This window comes from Salmo trutta, unplaced genomic scaffold (genome assembly GCF_901001165.1).
Source record: "Salmo trutta unplaced genomic scaffold, fSalTru1.1, whole genome shotgun sequence".
Lineage (NCBI taxonomy): Eukaryota > Metazoa > Chordata > Actinopteri > Salmoniformes > Salmonidae > Salmo > Salmo trutta.
In genome coordinates, this window is record NW_021823154.1 from 2,477,439 (window position 1) to 2,499,151 (window position 21,713).

The 21,713-nt window shown below is 43.2% G+C and overlaps 1 protein-coding gene across 1 annotated transcript in view; it reads right to left on the reverse strand.

Moving 5' to 3' along the window:
* The window catches only part of LOC115189439 (ankyrin-3-like), a gene marked incomplete at its 5' end in the record, with an annotated part of 88,096 nt that overhangs the window by 23,742 nt on the left and 42,641 nt on the right, over positions 1–21,713 (reverse strand). Inside the window, 6 exon segments of the mRNA XM_029748068.1 lie at positions 11,161–11,230; positions 11,572–11,779; positions 16,511–16,651; positions 17,140–17,271; positions 17,478–17,534; positions 20,340–20,386. Coding sequence (XP_029603928.1) covers positions 11,161–11,230; positions 11,572–11,779; positions 16,511–16,651; positions 17,140–17,271; positions 17,478–17,534; positions 20,340–20,386 — 655 coding nt within the window.

Consider the following 21,713-nt stretch of genomic DNA (forward strand, 5'->3'; position numbering starts at 1 on the left):
ATACTCAGATAGGCTACTTTGAACTGTCACAGTAAATTCACTCTCTGAAGCGAAATCTGGTCTGTACAAACCACGATATTCAAGGTCTGAAGTTACAGACATAGGTGATGTAGACCTACACACATCGTACAACAAATAATAATCACAATGTCCAGGTCTGAATTGTGTATTAGGTGAGTCAGGAGAAAGAGGTCTATGATCTTCAAATGTTGTTACAGATTCAGGTATCAGAGAAACACTCCCATTGTATGACAAATAATAATCACAATGTCCAGGTCTGAATTGTGAACTACTTTCTGAAAATACTGACACAGGAGGTAAAATTTTGATTTCAGATGTATCTTGGTGTTTCAAATTGTATTCATGTTCCTCCACAAGGGAATTAGCTGGCTCCTGCTTTACTGGCATCATTACAGCAACTGGTAATAATGACCAAACTTTCTCATCACACAAGTCAAGCTGTATAAATGCTGTTTTAGCTACAACTGGCAATGTGGTTTTAGCCCCAAAAGAGTCTTCTGTTGCCATTGTTGTGGTAGATAACATGTCTGTTTTGGTGTCTCTGTGCACAGATTCAGACTGGACTAAGGCAGGTGAGATGAATTTGTTAATAGATGTTTCAGATTGAATAGAGTGAGGGAGAGAATCAGAAACTGGAGAAGCTGATTCATGCAAGACTGGAACAAGTTCTGCTTCCAATTGATCCAGAAATTCACTGTCTGAATACATCGATTCAGGAGAATCTGCTCTGTCCTCAGCAATCAATTCCTCAAGGCTAAATCCAGAGAATTCAATGTCTGAGCTGACTGATTGTGGTGACGAAGATCTATCTTCTGTGAATAGCAAATAATAATCACAACAATGTGGTCTGAAATCAGGAATAGGAGAGTCTGGAGAGAGAGGCCTGTACTCATTTAACGATGTTATAGATTCAGATGAAGATGGTCTAGACTCTGCAAACAAGAGCTCAAGGAATGTATAACCATCTTCTGAAGTTACTGAATCTGGTGACAGGGGTCTGAATTTTATCAAACCTCCTTCAGCTGCTTCTACGAATTCACTCTCTGACACAAAATAGTCTGGAGAATATGGTCTCTCTTCATTGACAAATTCCTCAAGATAGAAGCCAGATCCTTCAACGTCTGAAGTTACTGAAATAGGTGACGAAGATCTGCTAAAGAATGACATTGACGACTCAATTATTGTGGGTCTAAATTGTGGGATTGGGGAATCAGGAGATAGAGCTCGATATTGGTCATTTGAAGTGATAGAATCAGGTGAAGATGGTCTAGACTCTGCAACCAAGAGCTCAAGGAAGGTATAATCACCTTCTGAAGTTTCTGATTCTGGTGACAAGGGTCTGAGTTCCATTAGACCTCTTTCAACTGACTCAACAAATTCACTCTCTGATATAAATGATTCAGGTGAATCTGCTCTGTCTTCAGCAAACAGTTCCTCAAGACAGAACTCAGAGAATTCAATATCTGAAGCTACTGATTCTGGTGATGAACATCTACTTCCAGTGAAAGACAAATAACAATCGCAACATTGAGGCATGAAGTGAGGAACTGGAGAGTCAGGAGAGAGGGGCCTGTACTCATCAAATGATGCAACAGACTCTGGAGAGGATGATCTAGACTCTGAAAACAAGAGCTCAAGAAAGGTAAAGTCCCCTTCTGAAGTTATTGATTCTGGTGAGAGTTGTCTATACTCAGATAGGCTACTTTGAACTGTCACAGTAAATTCACTCTCTGAAGCGAAATCTGGTCTGTACAAACTACGATATTCAAGGTCTGAAGTTACAGACATAGGTGATGTAGACCTACACACATCGTACAACAAATAATAATCACAATTTCCAGGTCTGAACTGTGTATTAGGTGAGTTAGGAGAAAGAGGTCTATGATCTTCAAATGTTGTTACAGATTCAGGTATCGGAGAAACACTCCCATTGTATGACAAATAATAATCACAATGTCCAGGTCTGAATTGTGAACTACTTTCTGAAAATACTGACACAGGAGGTAAAGTTTTGATTTCAGATTTATCTTGGTGTTTCAAATTGTATTCATGTTCCTCCACAAGGGAATTAGCTGGCTCCTGCTTTACTGGCATCATTACAGCAACTGGTAATAATGACCAAACTTTCTCATCACACAAGTCAAGCTGTATAAATGCTGTTTTAGCTACAACTGGCAATGTGGTTTTAGCCCCAAAAGAGTCTTCTGTTGCCATTGTTGTGGTAGATAACATGTCTGTTTTGGTGTCTCTGTGCACAGATTCAGACTGGACTAAGGCAGGTGAGATGAATTTGTTAATAGATGTTTCAGATTGAATAGAGTGAGGGAGAGAATCAGAAACTGGAGAAGCTGATTCATGCAAGACTGGAACAAGTTCTGCTTCCAATTGATCCAGAAATTCACTGTCTGAATACATCGATTCAGGAGAATCTGCTCTGTCCTCAGCAATCAATTCCTCAAGGCTAAATCCAGAGAATTCAATGTCTGAGCTGACTGATTGTGGTGACGAAGATCTATCTTCTGTGAATAGCAAATAATAATCACAACAATGTGGTCTGAAATCAGGAATAGGAGAGTCTGGAGAGAGAGGCCTGTACTCATTTAACGATGTTATAGATTCAGATGAAGATGGTCTAGACTCTGCAAACAAGAGCTCAAGGAATGTATAACCATCTTCTGAAGTTACTGAATCTGGTGACAGGGGTCTGAATTTTATCAAACCTCCTTCAGCTGCTTCTACGAATTCACTCTCTGACACAAAATAGTCTGGAGAATATGGTCTCTCTTCATTGACAAATTCCTCAAGATAGAAGCCAGATCCTTCAACGTCTGAAGTTACTGAAATAGGTGACGAAGATCTGCTAAAGAATGACATTGACGACTCAATTATTGTGGGTCTAAATTGTGGGATTGGGGAATCAGGAGATAGAGCTCGATATTGGTCATTTGAAGTGATAGAATCAGGTGAAGATGGTCTAGACTCTGCAACCAAGAGCTCAAGGAAGGTATAATCACCTTCTGAAGTTTCTGATTCTGGTGACAAGGGTCTGAGTTCCATTAGACCTCTTTCAACTGACTCAACAAATTCACTCTCTGATATAAATGATTCAGGTGAATCTGCTCTGTCTTCAGCAAACAGTTCCTCAAGACAGAACTCAGAGAATTCAATATCTGAAGCTACTGATTCTGGTGATGAACATCTACTTCCAGTGAAAGACAAATAACAATCGCAACATTGAGGCATGAAGTGAGGAACTGGAGAGTCAGGAGAGAGGGGCCTGTACTCATCAAATGATGCAAAAGACTCTGGAGAGGATGATCTAGACTCTGAAAACAAGAGCTCAAGAAAGGTAAAGTCCCCTTCTGAAGTTATTGATTCTGGTGAGAGTTGTCTATACTCAGATAGGCTATTTTGAACTGTCACAGTAAATTCACTCTCTGAAGCGAAATCTGGTCTGTACAAACTACGATATTCAAGGTCTGAAGTTACAGACATAGGTGATGTAGACCTACACACATCGTACAACAAATAATAATCACCATTTCCAGGTCTGAACTGTGTATTAGGTGAGTCAGGAGAAAGAGGTCTATGATCTTCAAATGTTGTTACAGATTCAGGTATCAGAGAAACACTCCCATTGTATGACAAATAATAATCACAATGTCCAGGTCTGAATTGTGAACTACTTTCTGAAAATACTGACACAGGAGGTAAAGTTTTGATTTCAGATTTATCTTGGTGTTTCAAATTGTATTCATGTTCCTCCACAAGGGAATTAGCTGGCTCCTGCTTTACTGGCATCATTACAGCGACTGGTAATAATGACCAAACTTTCTCATCACTCAAGTCAAGCTGTATAAATGCTGTTTTAGCTACAACTGGCAATGTGGTTTTAGCCTCAACAGAGTCTTCATTTGCCATTGTTGTGGTAGATAACATGTCTGTTTTGGTGTCTCTGTGCACAGATTCAGACTGGACTAAGGCAGGTGAGATGAATTTGTTAATAGATGTTTCAGATTGAATAGAGTGAGGGAGAGAATCAGAAACTGGAGAATCTGATTCATGCAAGACTGGAACAAGTTCTGCTTCCAATTGGTCCAGAAATTCACTGTCTGAATACATCGATTCAGGAGACTCTGCTCTGTCCTCAGCAATCAATTCCTCAAGGCTAAATCCAGAGAATTCAATGTCTGAGGTGACTGATTGTGGTGACGAAGATCTATCTTCTGTGAATAGCAAATAATAATCACAACAATGTGGTCTGAAATCAGGAATAGGAGAGTCTGGAGAGAGAGGCCTGTACTCATTTAACGATGTGATAGATTCAGATGAAGACGGTCTAGACTCTGCAAACAAGAGCTCAAGGAAGGTATAACCATCTTCTGAAGTTACTGATTCTGGTGACAGGGGTCTGAATTTTATCAAACCTCCCTCAGCTGCTTCTACGAATTCACTCTCTGACACAAAAGATTCTGGAGAAAATGGTCTCTCTTCATTGAAAAATTCCTCAAGATAGAAGCCAGATCCTTCAACGTCTGAAGTTACTGAAATAGGTGACGAAGATCTGCTAAAGAATGACATTGACGACTCAATTATTGTGGGTCTAAATTGTGGGATTGGGGAATCAGGAGATAGAGCTCGATATTGGTCATTTGAAGTGATAGAATCAGGTAAAGATGGTCTAGACTGTGCAACCAAGAGCTCAAGGAAGGTATAATCACTTTCTGAAGTTACTGATTCTGGTGACAAGGGTCTGAGTTCCATTAGACCTCTTTCAACTGACTCAACACATTCACTCTCTGATATAAATGATTCAGGTGAATCTGCTCTGTCTTCAGCAAACAGTTCCTCAAGACAGAACTCAGAGAATTCAATATCTGAAGCTACTGATTCTGGTGATGAACATCTACTTCCAGTGAAAGACAAATAACAATCGCAACATTGAGGCATGAAGTGAGGAACTGGAGAGTCAGGAGAGAGGGGCCTGTACTCATCAAATGATGCAACAGACTCTGGAGAGGATGATCTAGACTCTGAAAACAAGAGCTCAAGGAAGGTAAATTCCCATTCTGAAGTTATTGATTCTGGTGAGAGTGGTCTATACTCAGATAGGCTACTTTGAACTGTCACAGTAAATTCACTCTCTGAAGCGAAATCTGGTCTGTACAAACCACGATATTCAAGGTCTGAAGTTACAGACATAGGTGATGTAGACCTACACACATCGTACAACAAATAATAATCACAATGTCCAGGTCTGAATTCTGTATTAGGTGAGTCAGGAGAAAGAGGTGTATGATCTTCAAATGTTGGTACAGATTCAGGTATCGCAGAAACACTCCCATTGTATGACAAATAATAATCACAATGTAGAGGTCTGAATTGTGAACTACTTTCTGAAAATACTGACGCAGGAGGTAAAGTTTTGATTTCAGATTTATCTTGGTGTTTCAAATTGTATTCATGTTCCTCCACAAGGGAATTAGCTGGCTCCTGCTTTACTGGCATCATTACAGCGACTGGTAATAATGACCAAACTTTCTCATCACTCAAGTCAAGCTGTATAAATGCTGTTTTAGCTACAACTGGCAATGTGGTTTTAGCCTCAAAAGAGTCTTCTGTTGCCATTGTTGTGGTAGATAACATGTCTGTTTTGGTGTCTCTGTGCACAGATTCAGACTGGACTAAGGCAGGTGAGATTAATTTCTTAATAGATGTTTCAGATTGAATAGAGTGAGGGAGAGAATCAGAAACTGGAGAAGCTGATTCATGCAAGACTGGAACAAGTTCTGCTTCCAATTGATCCAGAAATTCACTGTCTGAATACATCGATTCAGGAGAATCTGCTCTGTCCTCAGCAATCAATTCCTCAAGGCTAAATCCAGAGAATTCAATGTCTGAGGTGACTGATTGTGGTGACGAAGATCTATCTTCTGTGAATAGCAAATAATAATCACAACAATGTGGTCTGAAATCAGGAATAGGAGAGTCTGGAGAGAGAGTCTTGTACTCATTTAACGATGTTATAGATTCAGATGAAGATGGTCTAGACTCTGCACAAAAGAGCTCAAGGAAGGTATAACCATCTTCTGAAGTTACTGATTCTGGTGACAGGGGTCTGAATTTTATCAAACCTCCTTCAGCTGCTTCTACGAATTCACTCTCTGACACAAAAGATTCTGGAGAATATGGTCTCTCTTCATTGACAAATTCCTCAAGATAGCAGCCAGATCCTTCAACGTCTGAAGTTACTGAAATAGGTGACGAAGATCTGCTAAAGAATGACATTGACGACTCAATTATTGTGGGTCTAAATTGTGGGATTGGGGAATCAGGAGATAGAGCTCGATATTGGTCATTTGAAGTGATAGAATCAGGTGAAGATGGTCTAGACTCTGCAACCAAGAGCTCAAGGAAGGTATAATCACCTTCTGAAGTTACTGATTCTGGTGACAAGGGTCTGAGTTCCATTAGACCTCTTTCAACTGACTCAACAAATTCACTCTCTGATATAAATGATTCAGGTGAATCTGCTCTGTCTTCAGCAAACAGTTCCTCAAGACAGAACTCAGAGAGTTCAATATCTGAAGCTACTGATTCTGGTGATGAACATCTACTTCCAGTGAAAGACAAATAACAATCGCAACATTGAGGCATGAAGTGAGGAACTGGAGAGTCAGGAGAGAGGGGCCTGTACTCATCAAATGATGCAACAGACTCTGGAGAGGATGATCTAGACTCTGAAAACAAGAGCTCAAGGAAGGTAAAGTCCCCTTCTGAAGTTATTGATTCTGGTGAGAGTGGTCTATACTCAGATAGGCTACTTTGAACTGTCACAGTAAATTCACTCTCTGAAGCGAAATCTGGTCTGTACAAACTACGATATTCAAGGTCTGAAGTTACAGACATAGGTGATGTAGACCTACACACATCGTACAACAAAGAATAATCACAATGTTCAGGTCTGAATTGTGTATTAGGTGAGTCAGGAGAAAGAGGTGTATGATCTTCAAATGTTGGTACAGATTCAGGTATCGGAGAAACACTCCCATTGTATGACAAATAATAATCACAATGTCCAGGTCTGAATTGTGAACTACTTTCTGAAAATACTGACGCAGGAGGTAAAGTTTTGATTTCAGATTTATCTTGGTGTTTCAAATTGTATTCATGTTCCTCCACAAGGGAATTAGCTGGCTCCTGCTTTACTGGCATCATTACAGCGACTGGTAATAATGACCAAACTTTCTCATCACTCAAGTCAAGCTGTATAAATGCTGTTTTAGCTACAACTGGCAATGTGGTTTTAGCCTCAACAGAGTCTTCTGTTGCCATTGTTGTGGTAGATAACATGTCTGTTTTGGTGTCTCTGTGCACAGATTCAGACTGGACTAAGGCAGGTGAGATTAATTTCTTAATAGATGTTTCAGATTGAATAGAGTGAGGGAGAGAATCAGAAACTGGAGAAGCTGATTCATGCAAGACTGGAACAAGTTCTGCTTCCAATTGATCCAGAAATTCACTATCTGAATACATCGATTCAGGAGAATCTGCTCTGTCCTCAGCAATCAATTCCTCAAGGCTAAATCCAGAGAATTCAATGTCTGAGGTGACTGATTGTGGTGACGAAGATCTATCTTCTGTGAATAGCAAATAATAATCACAACAATGTGGTCTGAAATCAGGAATAGGAGAGTCTGGAGAGAGAGGCCTGTACTCATTTAACGATGTTATAGATTCAGATGAAGACGGTCTAGACTCTGCAATCAAGAGCTCAAGGAAGGTATAACCATCTTCTGAAGTTACTGATTCTGGTGACAGGGGTCTGAATTTTATCAAACCTCCTTCAGCTGCTTCTACGAATTCACTCTCTGACACAAAAGATTCTGGAGAATATGGCCTCTCTTCATTGACAAATTCCTCAAGATAGAAGCCAGATCCTTCAACGTCTGAAGTTACTGAAATAGGTGACGAAGATCTGCTAAAGAATGACATTGACGACTCAATTATTGTGGGTCTAAATTGTGGGATTGGGGAATCAGGAGATAGAGCTCGATATTGGTCATTTGAAGTGATAGAATCAGGTGAAGATGGTCTAGACTCTGCAACCAAGAGCTCAAGGAAGGTATAATCACCTTCTGAAGTTACTGATTCTGGTGACAAGGGTCTGAGTTTCATTAGACCTCTTTCAACTGACTCAACAAATTCACTCTCTGATATAAATGATTCAGGTGAATCTGCTCTGTCTTCAGCAAACAGTTCCTCAAGACAGAACTCAGAGAGTTCAATATCTGAAGCTACTGATTCTGGTGATGAACATCTACTTCCAGTGAAAGACAAATAACAATCGCAACATTGAGGCATGAAGTGAGGAACTGGAGAGTCAGGAGAGAGGGGCCTGTACTCATCAAATGATGCAACAGACTCTGGAGAGGATGATCTAGACTCTGAAAACAAGAGCTCAAGGAAGGTAAAGTCCCCTTCTGAAGTTATTGATTCTGGTGACAGGGGTCTGAATTTCAATTCACCAATTTCTGCTGCCGATGAGTGTTTTTTCACAGGAACTACATAATCAAGAAAGTTAGCTCTATACTGAGGAATTTGTAACATCCCCGGATCTGGTGATTCCGATCTGTTTTCAGTTAATGATTCTCCATGACTTAAACTAGAGTACTCAAATTCTGATGTTACTGAGGCCGGTGAGGAGGGTCTACTTCTAGACTGATACGTTTTATATTCAGCTAACGGCAAACTAAACTCAGGAAGTGGAGGGTCGGGAGAGAAGGGCCTTAAATCATCCAACAACGTATCAGATTTAGGTGTAGATGGCCTCGTGTCAGTTAAGAAATGGTCAAGATATAAAAGGATTCCATCACTGTCTGAACCGAGTGACTCAGGAGAAAGAGTTTTGTACTCAGGAAGGGATGACAACTGGATGAATTCCCATTCCATTTCTGTTTCACTGTCTGGACTGCCAGATCCCGGTGATGGTGGTCTATGTTTTGCCAAGTCTCTTTCAGCTACTGTATCTACTTCTGACAATATTGAATTGGGAGAATCTGGTCTTTCCACAGCAAACAATTCTTCAAGACAGAACTCAGAATAGTCTAGGTCTGAAGTAAAGGATTCGGGTGAAAATGATCTATCTATTGAGTCACACACTGAGGGTGTGTGTTGAGGAACTGGAGAGTTAGGAGAAAGCTGCCTATTCTCATCCAACCAAGTAACAGACTCTGGGGAGGATGCTCTACAGTCAGTGAACAACAGATCTGCATAGTCAATCGCTGATGTCACAGGTGTCTCAGGTACAGGTGTGTCAGGTACAGGTGTCTCAGGTACAGGTGTCTCAGGTACAGGTGTCTCAGGTACAGGTGTGTCAGGTACAGGTGTGTCAGGTACAGGTGTGTCAGGTACAGGTGTGTCAGGTACAGGTGTGTCATACTCAGGTACTGGGGAGTTCGGGGACAGGGTCCTGCTCTCAGTCACCAATTCATACAACTCTGGCGACGGGGACCATATGTCATCAGAAAACATCTCAGAGGACACAGGGGATAAGGAACTCAGAACACTGTCTGAATGGTAAGGAGAGAAGGGACTCCGGATGATATCTGGGTGGTAAGGAGAGAGGGGACTCCAGATGCTATTGGTGTGGGAAGGGGAGAGGGGACTCTGGATGCTATCGGTGTGGTAAGGGGAGAGGGTACTAAGAGCGCTATCTGCTATCTCTGAATCACAGGAATCCTTTTTACACTTGTATATGTCTGAAGGAGAATATGAGGGTTCTCTACTCTCTATAATGTAGGCTTTAACCTCGGATGAAAATCTAGACCCATCCAACCTGGGAGAAAGAGGCCTGCTTTCACGGAATGCCCTGGCAGAATCTGGAGACATTACCCTACGCTCGCGGAGAGGGGAGTCAGGCGAAATTGCCCTGTAGGTGCCAACGGACATTACGGACTCAGGGGATGATAGTCTAGCTACGCTAATGAACCCTTCTTCCATGGGCGAGAGACCCCGTAGAGAGTCAGGTGACAGGGACTCCATTTCTGAATCAGGAGTCATTGGTCTGTAGTCAGTGAGATGTGAATACAGTGTTGTGTCTTGGCCAGGGGACTGGGGGGTAACTGGCATGAACATGTAGGATGTTTTGGCCCTCACTATGACGTGATCGGGTTCTGGTCGGATGGTGATAAAGCTAGGGTGCCTGTCAGGTGAGTCACGTGTCATCGGAGTGAACTCGCTGGTTGGTGGACTTTGCTTCGACCGAACAATGCCCTTTTGGACGTTGGTTTGCTCTACCATGCTGTAGTGCGCCATGGCACAACCCTCTCCTGGCTCGTCAATAAACGAAAGCTGTGTCTCCATCTGTGATTGGTTCCTTCTGAGATCTGCCAGCTCCAGGCGTTTCTCTGGCCGGTCTTCGGATCTGTGGGACTTGGGGACCATCTCAGTGACCTGCAGGACCTCGTCTGAGCCGTACATGGCCTGGTGGAAACGAGCCGTTATCTCTTCTATGTGCTTTTCAGAGATGACTGTTCTCTGGTCAGCCTCCTCAGCCACTGTTCTCTGGTCAGCCTCCTCAGCCACGGCCAGACTTGCTGGACCATCGCTACAGTCCTGAGGTGAACAAGCCTGGCTACTGTTCTCAGGCGAACACGCGTTGCTACAGTCAGACTCAGCTAAATTACTGTGGTCATAGATTTCTGTGCTGGCCTCTCTGGACAACCTGGCTTTGGTTTTAGGGTTCAGGGTGATGGAGGAGGTGGAGGATGAGGTGGAGACATAGGGTCTGTCCAGTGGCATCTCCCTAAACCCAACACAGAGTTCTCTGAAGTCTGTCTCTGCCTGCTCAGACTCTGACAGACTCAGACCAAAGTCTCTGATCACTATGGGAGACGATATCCTGAGCTGTTCCGGTGACAGCCAGCACTCATGCTCAACCTCGCCTCGCCCCGGTGGGGACATTTGGTCAACACCAGCTGGCAGAGGCCCAGTGGCGCCCACTTGAGGGTGGAGCAGGCCACTGCTACCTCTGCTGCGCTGGCCCTGAGGCTGGTCTCTGGTTTGGTACTGGGGGCCATACACCTGAGATGCTAGTCTCCATGTTTCTGCTCCAATCACGTTCAGAGGGGGACTTACTTGCTCGCTGGCGGTGGCGGACTCCCTTGTTACCATGTCCTCCGAATCCCACGGGTTGGGGCTCAGCTCCCTGAAACATGAATGACATGAACACCGGGTTATTATTACATTTACATTTTAGCAGACTCCAAAGAGACATACTATATGACTATATAATAACAGAAACAATTATTATAATCATTATAATTATTATATATTATTATTAATACTATTGTTATTATTATGTTAATCTGGAGGAGCTATTAGGTATTGACAATATTAAGTTCTGATGATCTACTGGAATGACAGATTGATAATGAGTCTCATACTCCGTAGAATTCTCCTCTCTTACTAAAGTCAACAGTTAAATGAAATATAAAAATATTCTCATCCATCCTTGAAGCTGATTGGCTCATTCTCTGACTGACGTACGTTGTGATCTCCAGGTCCTCCAATAGTCCGTGCATGCTCTCTGAGTGGGTGTGGCCAATAGGCTCCGCCCAGGAAGGAATGTCCAGGAGGGAGGCTACTGATAGGTCCTCCTCTGAGACGGCTGGGGGCGGTCTGGGGGAAGAGTCCACTCTCCTCACCAGTCTGAGGCTGTCTACGTCCTCCTGCACTGAGGACAGGGCTACAGACACTGGCAGACAGAGACACATACAGAGAGAGAGAGAGAGAGAGAGAGAGAGAGAGAGAGAGAGAGAGAGAGAGACAGACAGACAGACAGACAGACAGACAGACAGACAGACAGACAGACAGACAGACAGACAGACAGACAGACAGACAGACAGACAGACAGACAGACAGACAGACAGACAGACAGACAGACAGACAGACAGACAGACAGACAGACAGAGAGAGAGACAGAATGAGAGAGAGAGAAAGAGAGAAACACACAGAGAGTGAGAGAGACAGAAAGAGCGAGAGAAACACATACAGAGAGAGAGAGAAAGAGAGAGAGAGAGAGAGAGAGAGAGAGAGAGAGAAACACATACAGAGAGAGAGAGAAAGAGAGAGAGAGAGAGAGAGAGAGAGAGAGAGCGAGAGAGAGAGAGAGAGAGACAGAAAGAGAGAGAGAAACACATACAGAGAGAGAGAGAAAGAGACACACACAGACTCAGGATCAAAACATGGTCAGATGTATATCGTCCTCTACCAACATCACTGGCAGAACCCTCTGAATGAACCCTTACACTAAGTACGAATTACACTGTGACATTTGGGGGAAGTCCATAAAAAAAATGTATGGGCCTAATAATAAAGACGTAATTTAACGGTTAAAAGGACCTTTTAATGTGGCAAGAACACAACCAGTCATGATGCTCTCATTTGATTGTCGAACAAATCCCTCGTTAGTATCGTGGCAAGGAAACAAATCACTTAGCGGATTTAAGACAGCTCTGATGTTGGAAACAAACATCATTATGTTGGAAAACAGCCCTGATGTTGGAAACAAACATCATTATGATGGTAAACAGCCCTGATGTTGGAAACAAACATCATTATGATGGTAAACAGCCCTGATGTTGGAAACAAACATCATTATGTTGGTAAACAACCCTGATGTTGGAAACAAACATCATTATGTTGGTAAACAGCCCTGATGTTGGAAACAAACATCATTATGATGGAAACAGCCCTGATGTTGGAAACAAACATCATTATGATGGAAACAAACATCATTATGATGAAAACAAACATCATTATGATGGAAAACAGCCCTGATGTTGGAAACAAACATCATTATGATGGTAAACAGCCCTGATGTTGGAAACAAACATCATTATGTAGGAAACAAACATCATTATGTTGGAAACAAACATCATTATGTTGGAAACAAACATCATTATGATGGAAAACAGCCCTGATGTTGGAAACAAACATCATTATGATGGAAACAAACATCATCATGTTGGTAAACAGCCCTGATGTTGGAAACAAACATCATTATGTTGGAAACAAACATCATTATGATGGAAACAAACATCATTATGTTGGAAAACAGCCCTGATGTTGGAAACAAACATCATTATGTTGGAAAACAGCCCTGATGTTGGAAACAAACATCATTATGTTGGAAACAAACATCATTATGTTGGAAACAAACATCATTATGTTGGAAACAAACATCATTATGATGGAAAGAAACATCATTATGTTGGAAACAAACATCATTATGTTGGAAACAAACATCATTATGTTGGAAAACAAACATCATTATGTTGGAAACAAACATCATTATGTTGGAAACAAACATCATTATGTTGGAAATAAACATCATTATGTTGGAAACAAACATCATTATGTTGGAAACAAACATCATTATGATGGAAAACAGTCCTGATGTTGGAAACAAACATCATTATGTTGGAAACAGCCCTGATATTGGAAACAAACATCATTATGATGTTAAACAGCCCTGATGTTGGAAACAAACATCATTATGATGGAAACAAACATCATTATGATGGAAAACAGCCCTGATGTTGGAAACAAACATCATTATGTTGGTAAACAGCCCTGATGTTGGAAACAAACATCATTATGATGGAAACAGCCCTGATGTTGGAAACAAACATCATTATGTTGGAAACAAACATCATTATGATGGAAACAGCCCTGATGTTGGAAACAAACATCATTATGTTGGAAACAAACATCATTATGTTGGTAAACAGCCCTGATGATGGAAACAAACATCATTATGATGTCATGCAGAGTCACATGTATTTATTTTCCAAGCTATAGCACACAATATGTTTTACATACAGCAGGTTTTTAAAGGACAAAACAGTTTGGTCCGGTTTTTTTTTTTCATTTTTGCCATGAAAAAAATATTGCAATACTGATATCATCCCGACCCTACCTCATAGTGTGTGTGTGGAAATATCATAAACAAATCTGTAAAATCACATTTTTTAACTGCACTGCCATTTTAACATGTTTAGATAGTGCCAGACTGACTGACTGAGCTACCATAATACCCATGGCCTGTCCAGAAACAACCCCTAGCCCCTACTGTCCAGAGTCTAGACACGTGTGGAGATCTGAGAGTGATTGATGGGTGGTGACATGGTGAGAGATCCACCTTACCCTCTTGGTGGAATTTTGGTGGTATTGCTTACACCTGTCCAATCCTCTCATATCTCCACACGTGTCTAGAGGTAGGGGCTAGGGGTTTCTTCTGGACAGGACATTTACATTTTAGTCATTTTGCAGACGCTCTTATCCAGTGCGACTTACAGTAGTGAATGCATACATTTCATACAATTTCATACATTACATTTCCTGTGCTGGCCCCCCGTGCGAATCGAACCCACAACCCCTGGCTTTGCAAACACCATGCTCTACCAACTGAGCTACAAGGAAGGCTAGGACCCCACAACCCTCCAGCTGTGGGGTGGACCTATAACACGACTTGAGCAATTGGTTGGATGTTTCATTCCATTGCTATATACACACACGGATTTGCACAGCTATAAGCTGGACACACCCACAGCACCCTGATCAGACAGGTCTGGGTAGCTGAAGACCTGCTGTAAACAGTGAAATGATATATTTAAATGTGTACTATTCACACCCTTGCTTCATTACAGATAGTTAGATGTGCAACCACTGACTAACTATAGCTAGGGGAATATCTCTAGTCTAGCAATAGATACTGTTGATTTGGCTGGATATCATCATTTAATAAGATGGCCAATGGTTAGTTAGGTAGCTAGGATACATCAGACAGCTAACCATTTACAGTAACAGCAGTTCATTCATTAAGTCAATGCACACTACATGCTATGCAGAAATCGTACTTTATCTTGGCACTGTGGCACGGTATGGTCAGCTATTAATCAGTTCATTCATAGATAATAGATCAGTCGGGTTAGAAAAGGTGAACTCTTACTTTGAAAGGACAGTAAATCTTGGCTGTGAACTTAACCAATGACAAGCATTCCACATTTAACCTAACCCAGATGTGAAAATCAAAAAATCAAGTTGTTATTTTTTGTTTTATATGCATAAACGAGTCATTTTTTTATATTTCTATTTCGAATCAAAAACAAACCAACAAGCCGTTTTCACGATCCAGGTCTTCTCTATCTCTGTAATGTAATGTAATGTAACTGGTCCAGAGTCTCCTCTATCTATGTAATGTAATGTAACTGGTCCAGAGTCTCCTCTATCTCTGTAATGTAATGTAACTGGTCCAGAGTCTCCTCTATCTCTGTAATGTAATGTAACTGGTCCAGAGTCTCCTCTATCTCTGTAATGTAATGTAACTGGTCCAGAGTCTCCTCTATCTCTGCAATGTAATGTAACTGGTCCAGAGTCTCCTCTATCTCTGTAATGTAATGTAACTGGTCCAGAGTCTCCTCTATCTCTGTAATGTAATGTAACTGGTCCAGTCTCCTCTATCTCTGTAATGTAATGTAACTGGTCCAGAGTCTCCTCTATCTCTGTAATATAATGTAATGTAACTGGTCCAGAGTCTCCTCTATCTCTGTAATGTAATGTAATGTAACTGGTCCAGAGTCTCCTCTATCTCTGTAATGTAATGTAACTGGTCCAGAGTCTCCTCTATCTCTGTAATGTAATGTAACTGGTCCAGAGTCTCCTCTATCTCTGTAATGTAATGTAACTGGTCCAGAGTCTCCTCTATCTCTGTAATGTAATGTAACTGGTCCAGAGTCTCCTCTATCTCTGTAATATAATGTAACTGGTCCAGAGTCTCCTCTATCTCTGTAATGTAATGTAACTGGTCCAGAGTCCCCTCTATCTCTGTAATGTAATGTAACTGGTCCAGAGTCTCCTCTATCTCTGTAATGTAATGTAACTGGTCCAGAGTCTCCTCTATCTCTGTAATGTAATGTAACTGGTCCAGAGTCTCCTCTATCTCTGTAATGTAATGTAACTGGTCCAGAGTCTCCTCTATCTCTGTAATGTAATGTAACTGGTCCAGAGTCTCCTCTATCTCTGTAATGTAACTGGTCCAGAGTCTCCTCTATCTCTGTCATGTAACTGGTCCAGAGTCTCCTCTATCTCTGTAATGTAATGTAATGTAACTGGTCCAGAGTCTCCTCTATCTATGTAATGTAATGTAACTGGTCCAGAGTCTCCTCTATCTCTGTAATGTAATGTAACTGGTCCAGAGTCTCCTCTATCTCTGTAATGTAATGTAACTGGTCCAGAGTCTCCTCTATCTCTGTAATGTAACTGGTCCAGAGTCTCCTCTATCTCTGTCATGTAACTGGTCCAGAGTCTCCTCTATCTCTGTAATGTAATGTAACTGGTCCAGAGGCTCCTCTATCTCTGTAATGTAATGTAACTGGTCCAGAGTCTCCTCTATCTCTGTAATGTAATGTAACTGGTCCAGTACCTTCACTCTGGTCCAGAGTCTTCTCTATCTCTGCGTAGGTCCTGGACGTCTGCTCCTGCGCTGACTTGTTCATCTGGGTCTCTATCAGGTGGACGATGTCCATCCGGTTGATCTTCGTCAGCCTCTTTATCAGGCTGTCCTCTGCTGGACAAAAGATAAGACCTAATATTAGTTCATTAATATTAATAATAACAATAATAATAAATAAATAATAATTTCCTTTTTCACTTCTATAGCACTTTTCATTAAACAAAATAATCTTGCTTTAAACCAACAACAAAAAAACATACAACAAAAAAGACAATCAATTTAAGAAGACATATTTATCATTCATAAATAGCAAACATCTGTTTTTGCTTTGTCATTATGGGGTATTGTGTTTAGATTGATGAGAAAAAAAATAACAATTTAAATCAATTTTAGAATAAGGCTGTAACATATATTTATCATTCATAAATAGATGGATGGTTTCCATGGATGAGTCCACAGCTGAGTGCCAAAATGGCAAAATCCCTACATAGTGCACTACTTTTGTCCAGAGCAGTGCACTATATAGGGAATAGGGTGCCATTTTGGACACAACCCAGTGAGGCCCAGTAGAACAGATGGTGTCATCAGGACAGATATACCAGTGGCGTGTTTTCCCTCTCTCTCAGCCCAGCGCTGCAGTAGGGCGTGGCTCTGCTCCTGTAAGGAGTTAGGGTTCTCTGTCCTCACTTCCTGAATCTCATCCTCGTTGAACTCCAGCTCCCTCGCCAGCTCTGAGACACACGGGGGCAGACACACACACACACACACACACACACACACACACACACACACACACACACACACACTGAGGGGGCGTCCTAAACAGTATCCTTATTCCCTACATAGTGGACGACATTTGACCAGTGTTCTCCACAGCTTTTTAGTCCTATTTCATACACACCTTCTACACCAGGTAAACACCACCTGGATAACTTACCTGTCCAGCTGAACCCCAGCAGGTCTGCAATGATAGCCAACGTCTCCTCTTTCCTGTCTGCATCGTCGTGCCAATCCACTACAAACACCACCACGGCCAGAGGTTACACACAGGTCATCACAGCTCAACAGGAGCACAGTAACAACATTATGGATACGTCCCAAATGGCATCATATTCCCTATAGGGTGCACTACTTTCAACCATAGGGCCAATAGGGAATAGGGTGCACTACTTTGACCATAGGGCCCATAGGGAATAGGGTGCACTACTTTCAAATATAGGGCCCATAGGGAATAGGGTGCACTACTTTTGACCATAGGGCCCATAGGGAATAGGGTGCACTACTTTAGACCATAGGGCCCATAGGGAATAGGGTGCACTACTTTAGACCATAGGGCCCATAGGGAATAGGGTGCCATTTTGGGCCGTAGGCCATAACTTCTCTGAAAATATAACAGTTTAAAACTCTCCAGAGATCATGTTGATTATGGGATGTTTTCTAGGTTCTTGGAAGGTACAGATACATTTCAGTAGGTCATGTAACTGGCCTCTATGTTATAGGCTGTGGAGGTAATGGTGCTGATGACGGGTGAAGTATGGAGCAGGGCTGATGTTCATACTGATCCATACTGTTGATGACAATACCTGCTCTACTCGGACCACCATGACAGTGTATTTGTAGTCGATTAGAACTTAAACAATGGAAAGAATGTGGCATTCCAAACTCAGTGTGGGGATTAGTATAAGGAGTTTCAGTAATGCAGTAGTCTATTAGATGTCCTGAAGTTAATCACGATGGGCATTCCAAGAGTTTTCTCCTAACACATCTAGATCAGTCAATCTTGAGATTTCATGTACACATGCGTAGACAATAGACACTAGACAATCGTCAATAGACAACAGTCAATAGACACAGACATTTATATGGAAAAGAAACAACACAACACAGCACAGGACAAGACAACACAGCACAGGACAAGACAGCACAGCACAGGACAAGACAACACAGCACAGGACAACACAGCAGAGGACAAGACAACACAGCACAGGACAAGACAACACAGCACAGGACAAGACAACACAGCACAGGACAAGACAACACAGCACAGCACAGGACAAGACAACACAGCACAGCACAAAATGACAAAACAAGACACACAACAGAAAAGTGACAGATGATTGGTCTTGAATAAGACAAAGAAAGGTCTTCCAAGTAGCAGAGAAAGAGAGGAAAGGAAGTGGCAGATTTTTGGTACCTTGCTGCAGCTCCGGGGTCCGATCAGCCCAGATTCGCTGCATCTGAGTCTCCACTGAGTCTTCCCAGATGGGTCTCGACTCAAACACCTCCCCCGTCACCGAGGAAGCTCGAACCCGTGTCTGAGTCGACAAAGCCCTCGTGTCTGGGGCAGATCTGCGAGGCGTTGGTCTGTCATACTTGAAGATAACAGAATCTGGACTGTTGTGATCACCGCTGCTACTGATGTCGTCGACATCCAGAGAGGATCGGAGGGAAGGGTCTCGTATGTCAGAGCCCTGGTCTCTGTCGGGCTGGAAAGAGGAGGAGGAGTGGGCTGTGGGTTTGTGTTTGCCCATGACAGGGAGTCTGGAGGTGAGAGGTTTGGATTTAGTTGTAGGATGGTCGCTGTCGGAGTGACTCCTGCTGTCTTTGTCAGTTAAGATTTTCTTCCCGGCTTCAAAATCCTCCTCGGACCTCGTCCTCCGGTCCTGAACAAGAGATTCCTCCACTGTTGATTTCTGCTCAAGGCCCAGGTCTGATTTCACTGAACCAGCTTTGATGGGTATCTTTGATTTGAAACTGCTTTCAACCTTAGCCACAGTGTCTGCTGAGGTGTAGGACATTGCCAGGACACTAGGGGATGCCACTGAGATGTCAGACCCTGCCAGGACACTAGTGGGTGCCACTGAGGTGTCAGACCCTACTGAGGTGTCATACCCTTGAAGGACACTAGGGGGCACCACTGAGGTTTCAGACCCTGCTGAGGTGGCATACCCGTGTAGGACACTAGGGGGCGCCAATGAGTCATTATAGCCAGCGGGCATCTCAATGATAGAGCACTGCTCCTCTTCCTCTTCTTCTTCATCCTCAAGGGATGAGTCGGATGACTGGTGGACCTGTTCAGAGTACACAGAGCGGGTGACAGTAGTAGCGGTGGTAAACATCTGGAGGTCAGCTATAGTCGGGTCTGGAGAACCTACCTCTAAGAAGCTTCCCATCTTAGCTTCTAGCAGGGGGAACGTTTCAGCTTTTGGCTCCATTTTGATGGAGGTCCTGGGTTTGGCCACTGGTTTCCCCCTCTGATCAGCCTCGGGTAATGGTATAGTCTGGAAGGAGGAGTCAGAATCATCTTTGGTTTGGTCCACCTCCTGGAGGTGTAGATCAGCAACGGCAACAGTCTGTTCTGTTCTGATAACATTGGGGCCAGCGTAATCTCCAGTGTCCTCGAACATGACCTGGTCAACTGGGTGTTCTCCTATGTGAAAGAAGGCAAAGCCCTCGCCCTCCTCTTCAACGCTCCTCCTTGTCATGTCGATAGCGCCCCCTCTGGTCATCTCAAAGAACTTCCCTTCCTGGAACTGGAAGGGGTTGGGGGTGCCCCCCTCGGTTGGTGTGCGACCCGGTGTGGTGTCAGGGGTACGATGGTCTTCCACGAGACCCATAATCCTTCGTTCCTCCGCCTCCACACGTGCGTCGAAGGCTTCGTCGTCATTGTCACCCTCGTTGTCGTCTGGCATGGCACTCCATGGGACCAGCTCTCCCTGAACAGGCATGTCTTTGGGATGCATTTCCAACATGGCTGCCTTACCATCCGCATCCTCCACCTCCTTGAAGCTTTCATCACTGGTGCATAACTCCTCTGGTTTGACTGACAGACTTTCACCAGACTGACTGACACTCAACTGTGACTGATCCATCTCCTCCTCGTGTGCTTGCATAGCTGATATTACATCTATCTCCTCTTTCTGCTCAGTACGTTCACTGACATTTTCACTGATATTCTCTGTGGTATAGTGTTCTTTTTCAGTGCTTAGTGAGCGATATTCGAGGTGCTCAGAAACCTGTCTTCCTGATGGTGAATGCCCTGAGGCACTGTATGGTAGGTGAGCTTCACAGTCAACTGAACTATCCAACTCAGTTACTGCACCAGGGACTGAGGGTTGGATTTCAGCCACAGTTTCAATTTCAGACTGAAGTGTATCGGTGTCGATTTTGGGCTCAGTTGATTTCGCCTCCCTGTCCATCAGGTCAACGATCGACTGACATTCTTCATAATCCTCAGAGTCTGATAACACAGAGCCATCTGAGGGTTTCCCGTCTGTCTTCGTTTTGACGTCCTGCTCCATCTCCTCAAAGGTTTTGATCTTGGCGGCCATTTTGAACATCTCCTCCTCTGGTGTGAACTGTCTCTGGCCGGTCTCGCTACCCTCTGCATCCACGTCGTCCATATCATCCTCAGGGTTTGAGCTCAGATTTATGGGCATGGAGAGCCACTTAGGGTCTCCCCCCTTCAATGGGAGGGGACCCTCGCACTCACCATCCATTTGATAGGTCCGTTTGGAGTAATCCTCATTCTCAATGTTGCTGACGTGCTCCTCACCGAGACAAGCTCTAAGCTGAGAGAAGTAGTCTTCATACACAGCTGTCTTCTTTGTCGCCTGAAAGCCTGTGTCTTGTTTCGGTTCAGTGGGGCTGCTCTCCAGTGAGTCAAGGCAGGGGGAGTCCCCGGTTGAGCTTGGCTCTATAGAGTCAGGGGACTTCCTGGAGGAACCTTCATCCATGACAGGACTGGTCTCCAGAGAATCCCCATGGGAGAGTCGTCTCTCTGGGTGGCCCAGGGCCAAAGGAAAAAGGACCTCTAAGTCTGCAGGTCTGAGGGCCTGACCCACACCGTCTGGGCTGTGCACCACTCCATGATCAGCTGAATCCCTTTCATGGAGCTCTGGTGCGACCCAACTAGATTCAGGAGCAATTCTGTCTGCTGAAATTGCGTCTTGCATGTTTAGGTTTGAGTATGAAAGTTCTGTAGTTTTGTGGTACGATGGTTTTATCTCTAAATCATCCCAGTCCTCTAAGATGGGTCTTGTCTCAACAGGGACCTGGTCATCCTCTTCAGAGGCTTGAGCGGAGAGCACTGAATCAAACGTCCTTTGAAGGTCAAAGGTCACCTTCTTTGAGTCTCTTGAACGTATTACTGTAGTAGCTGAACTTTCTGATG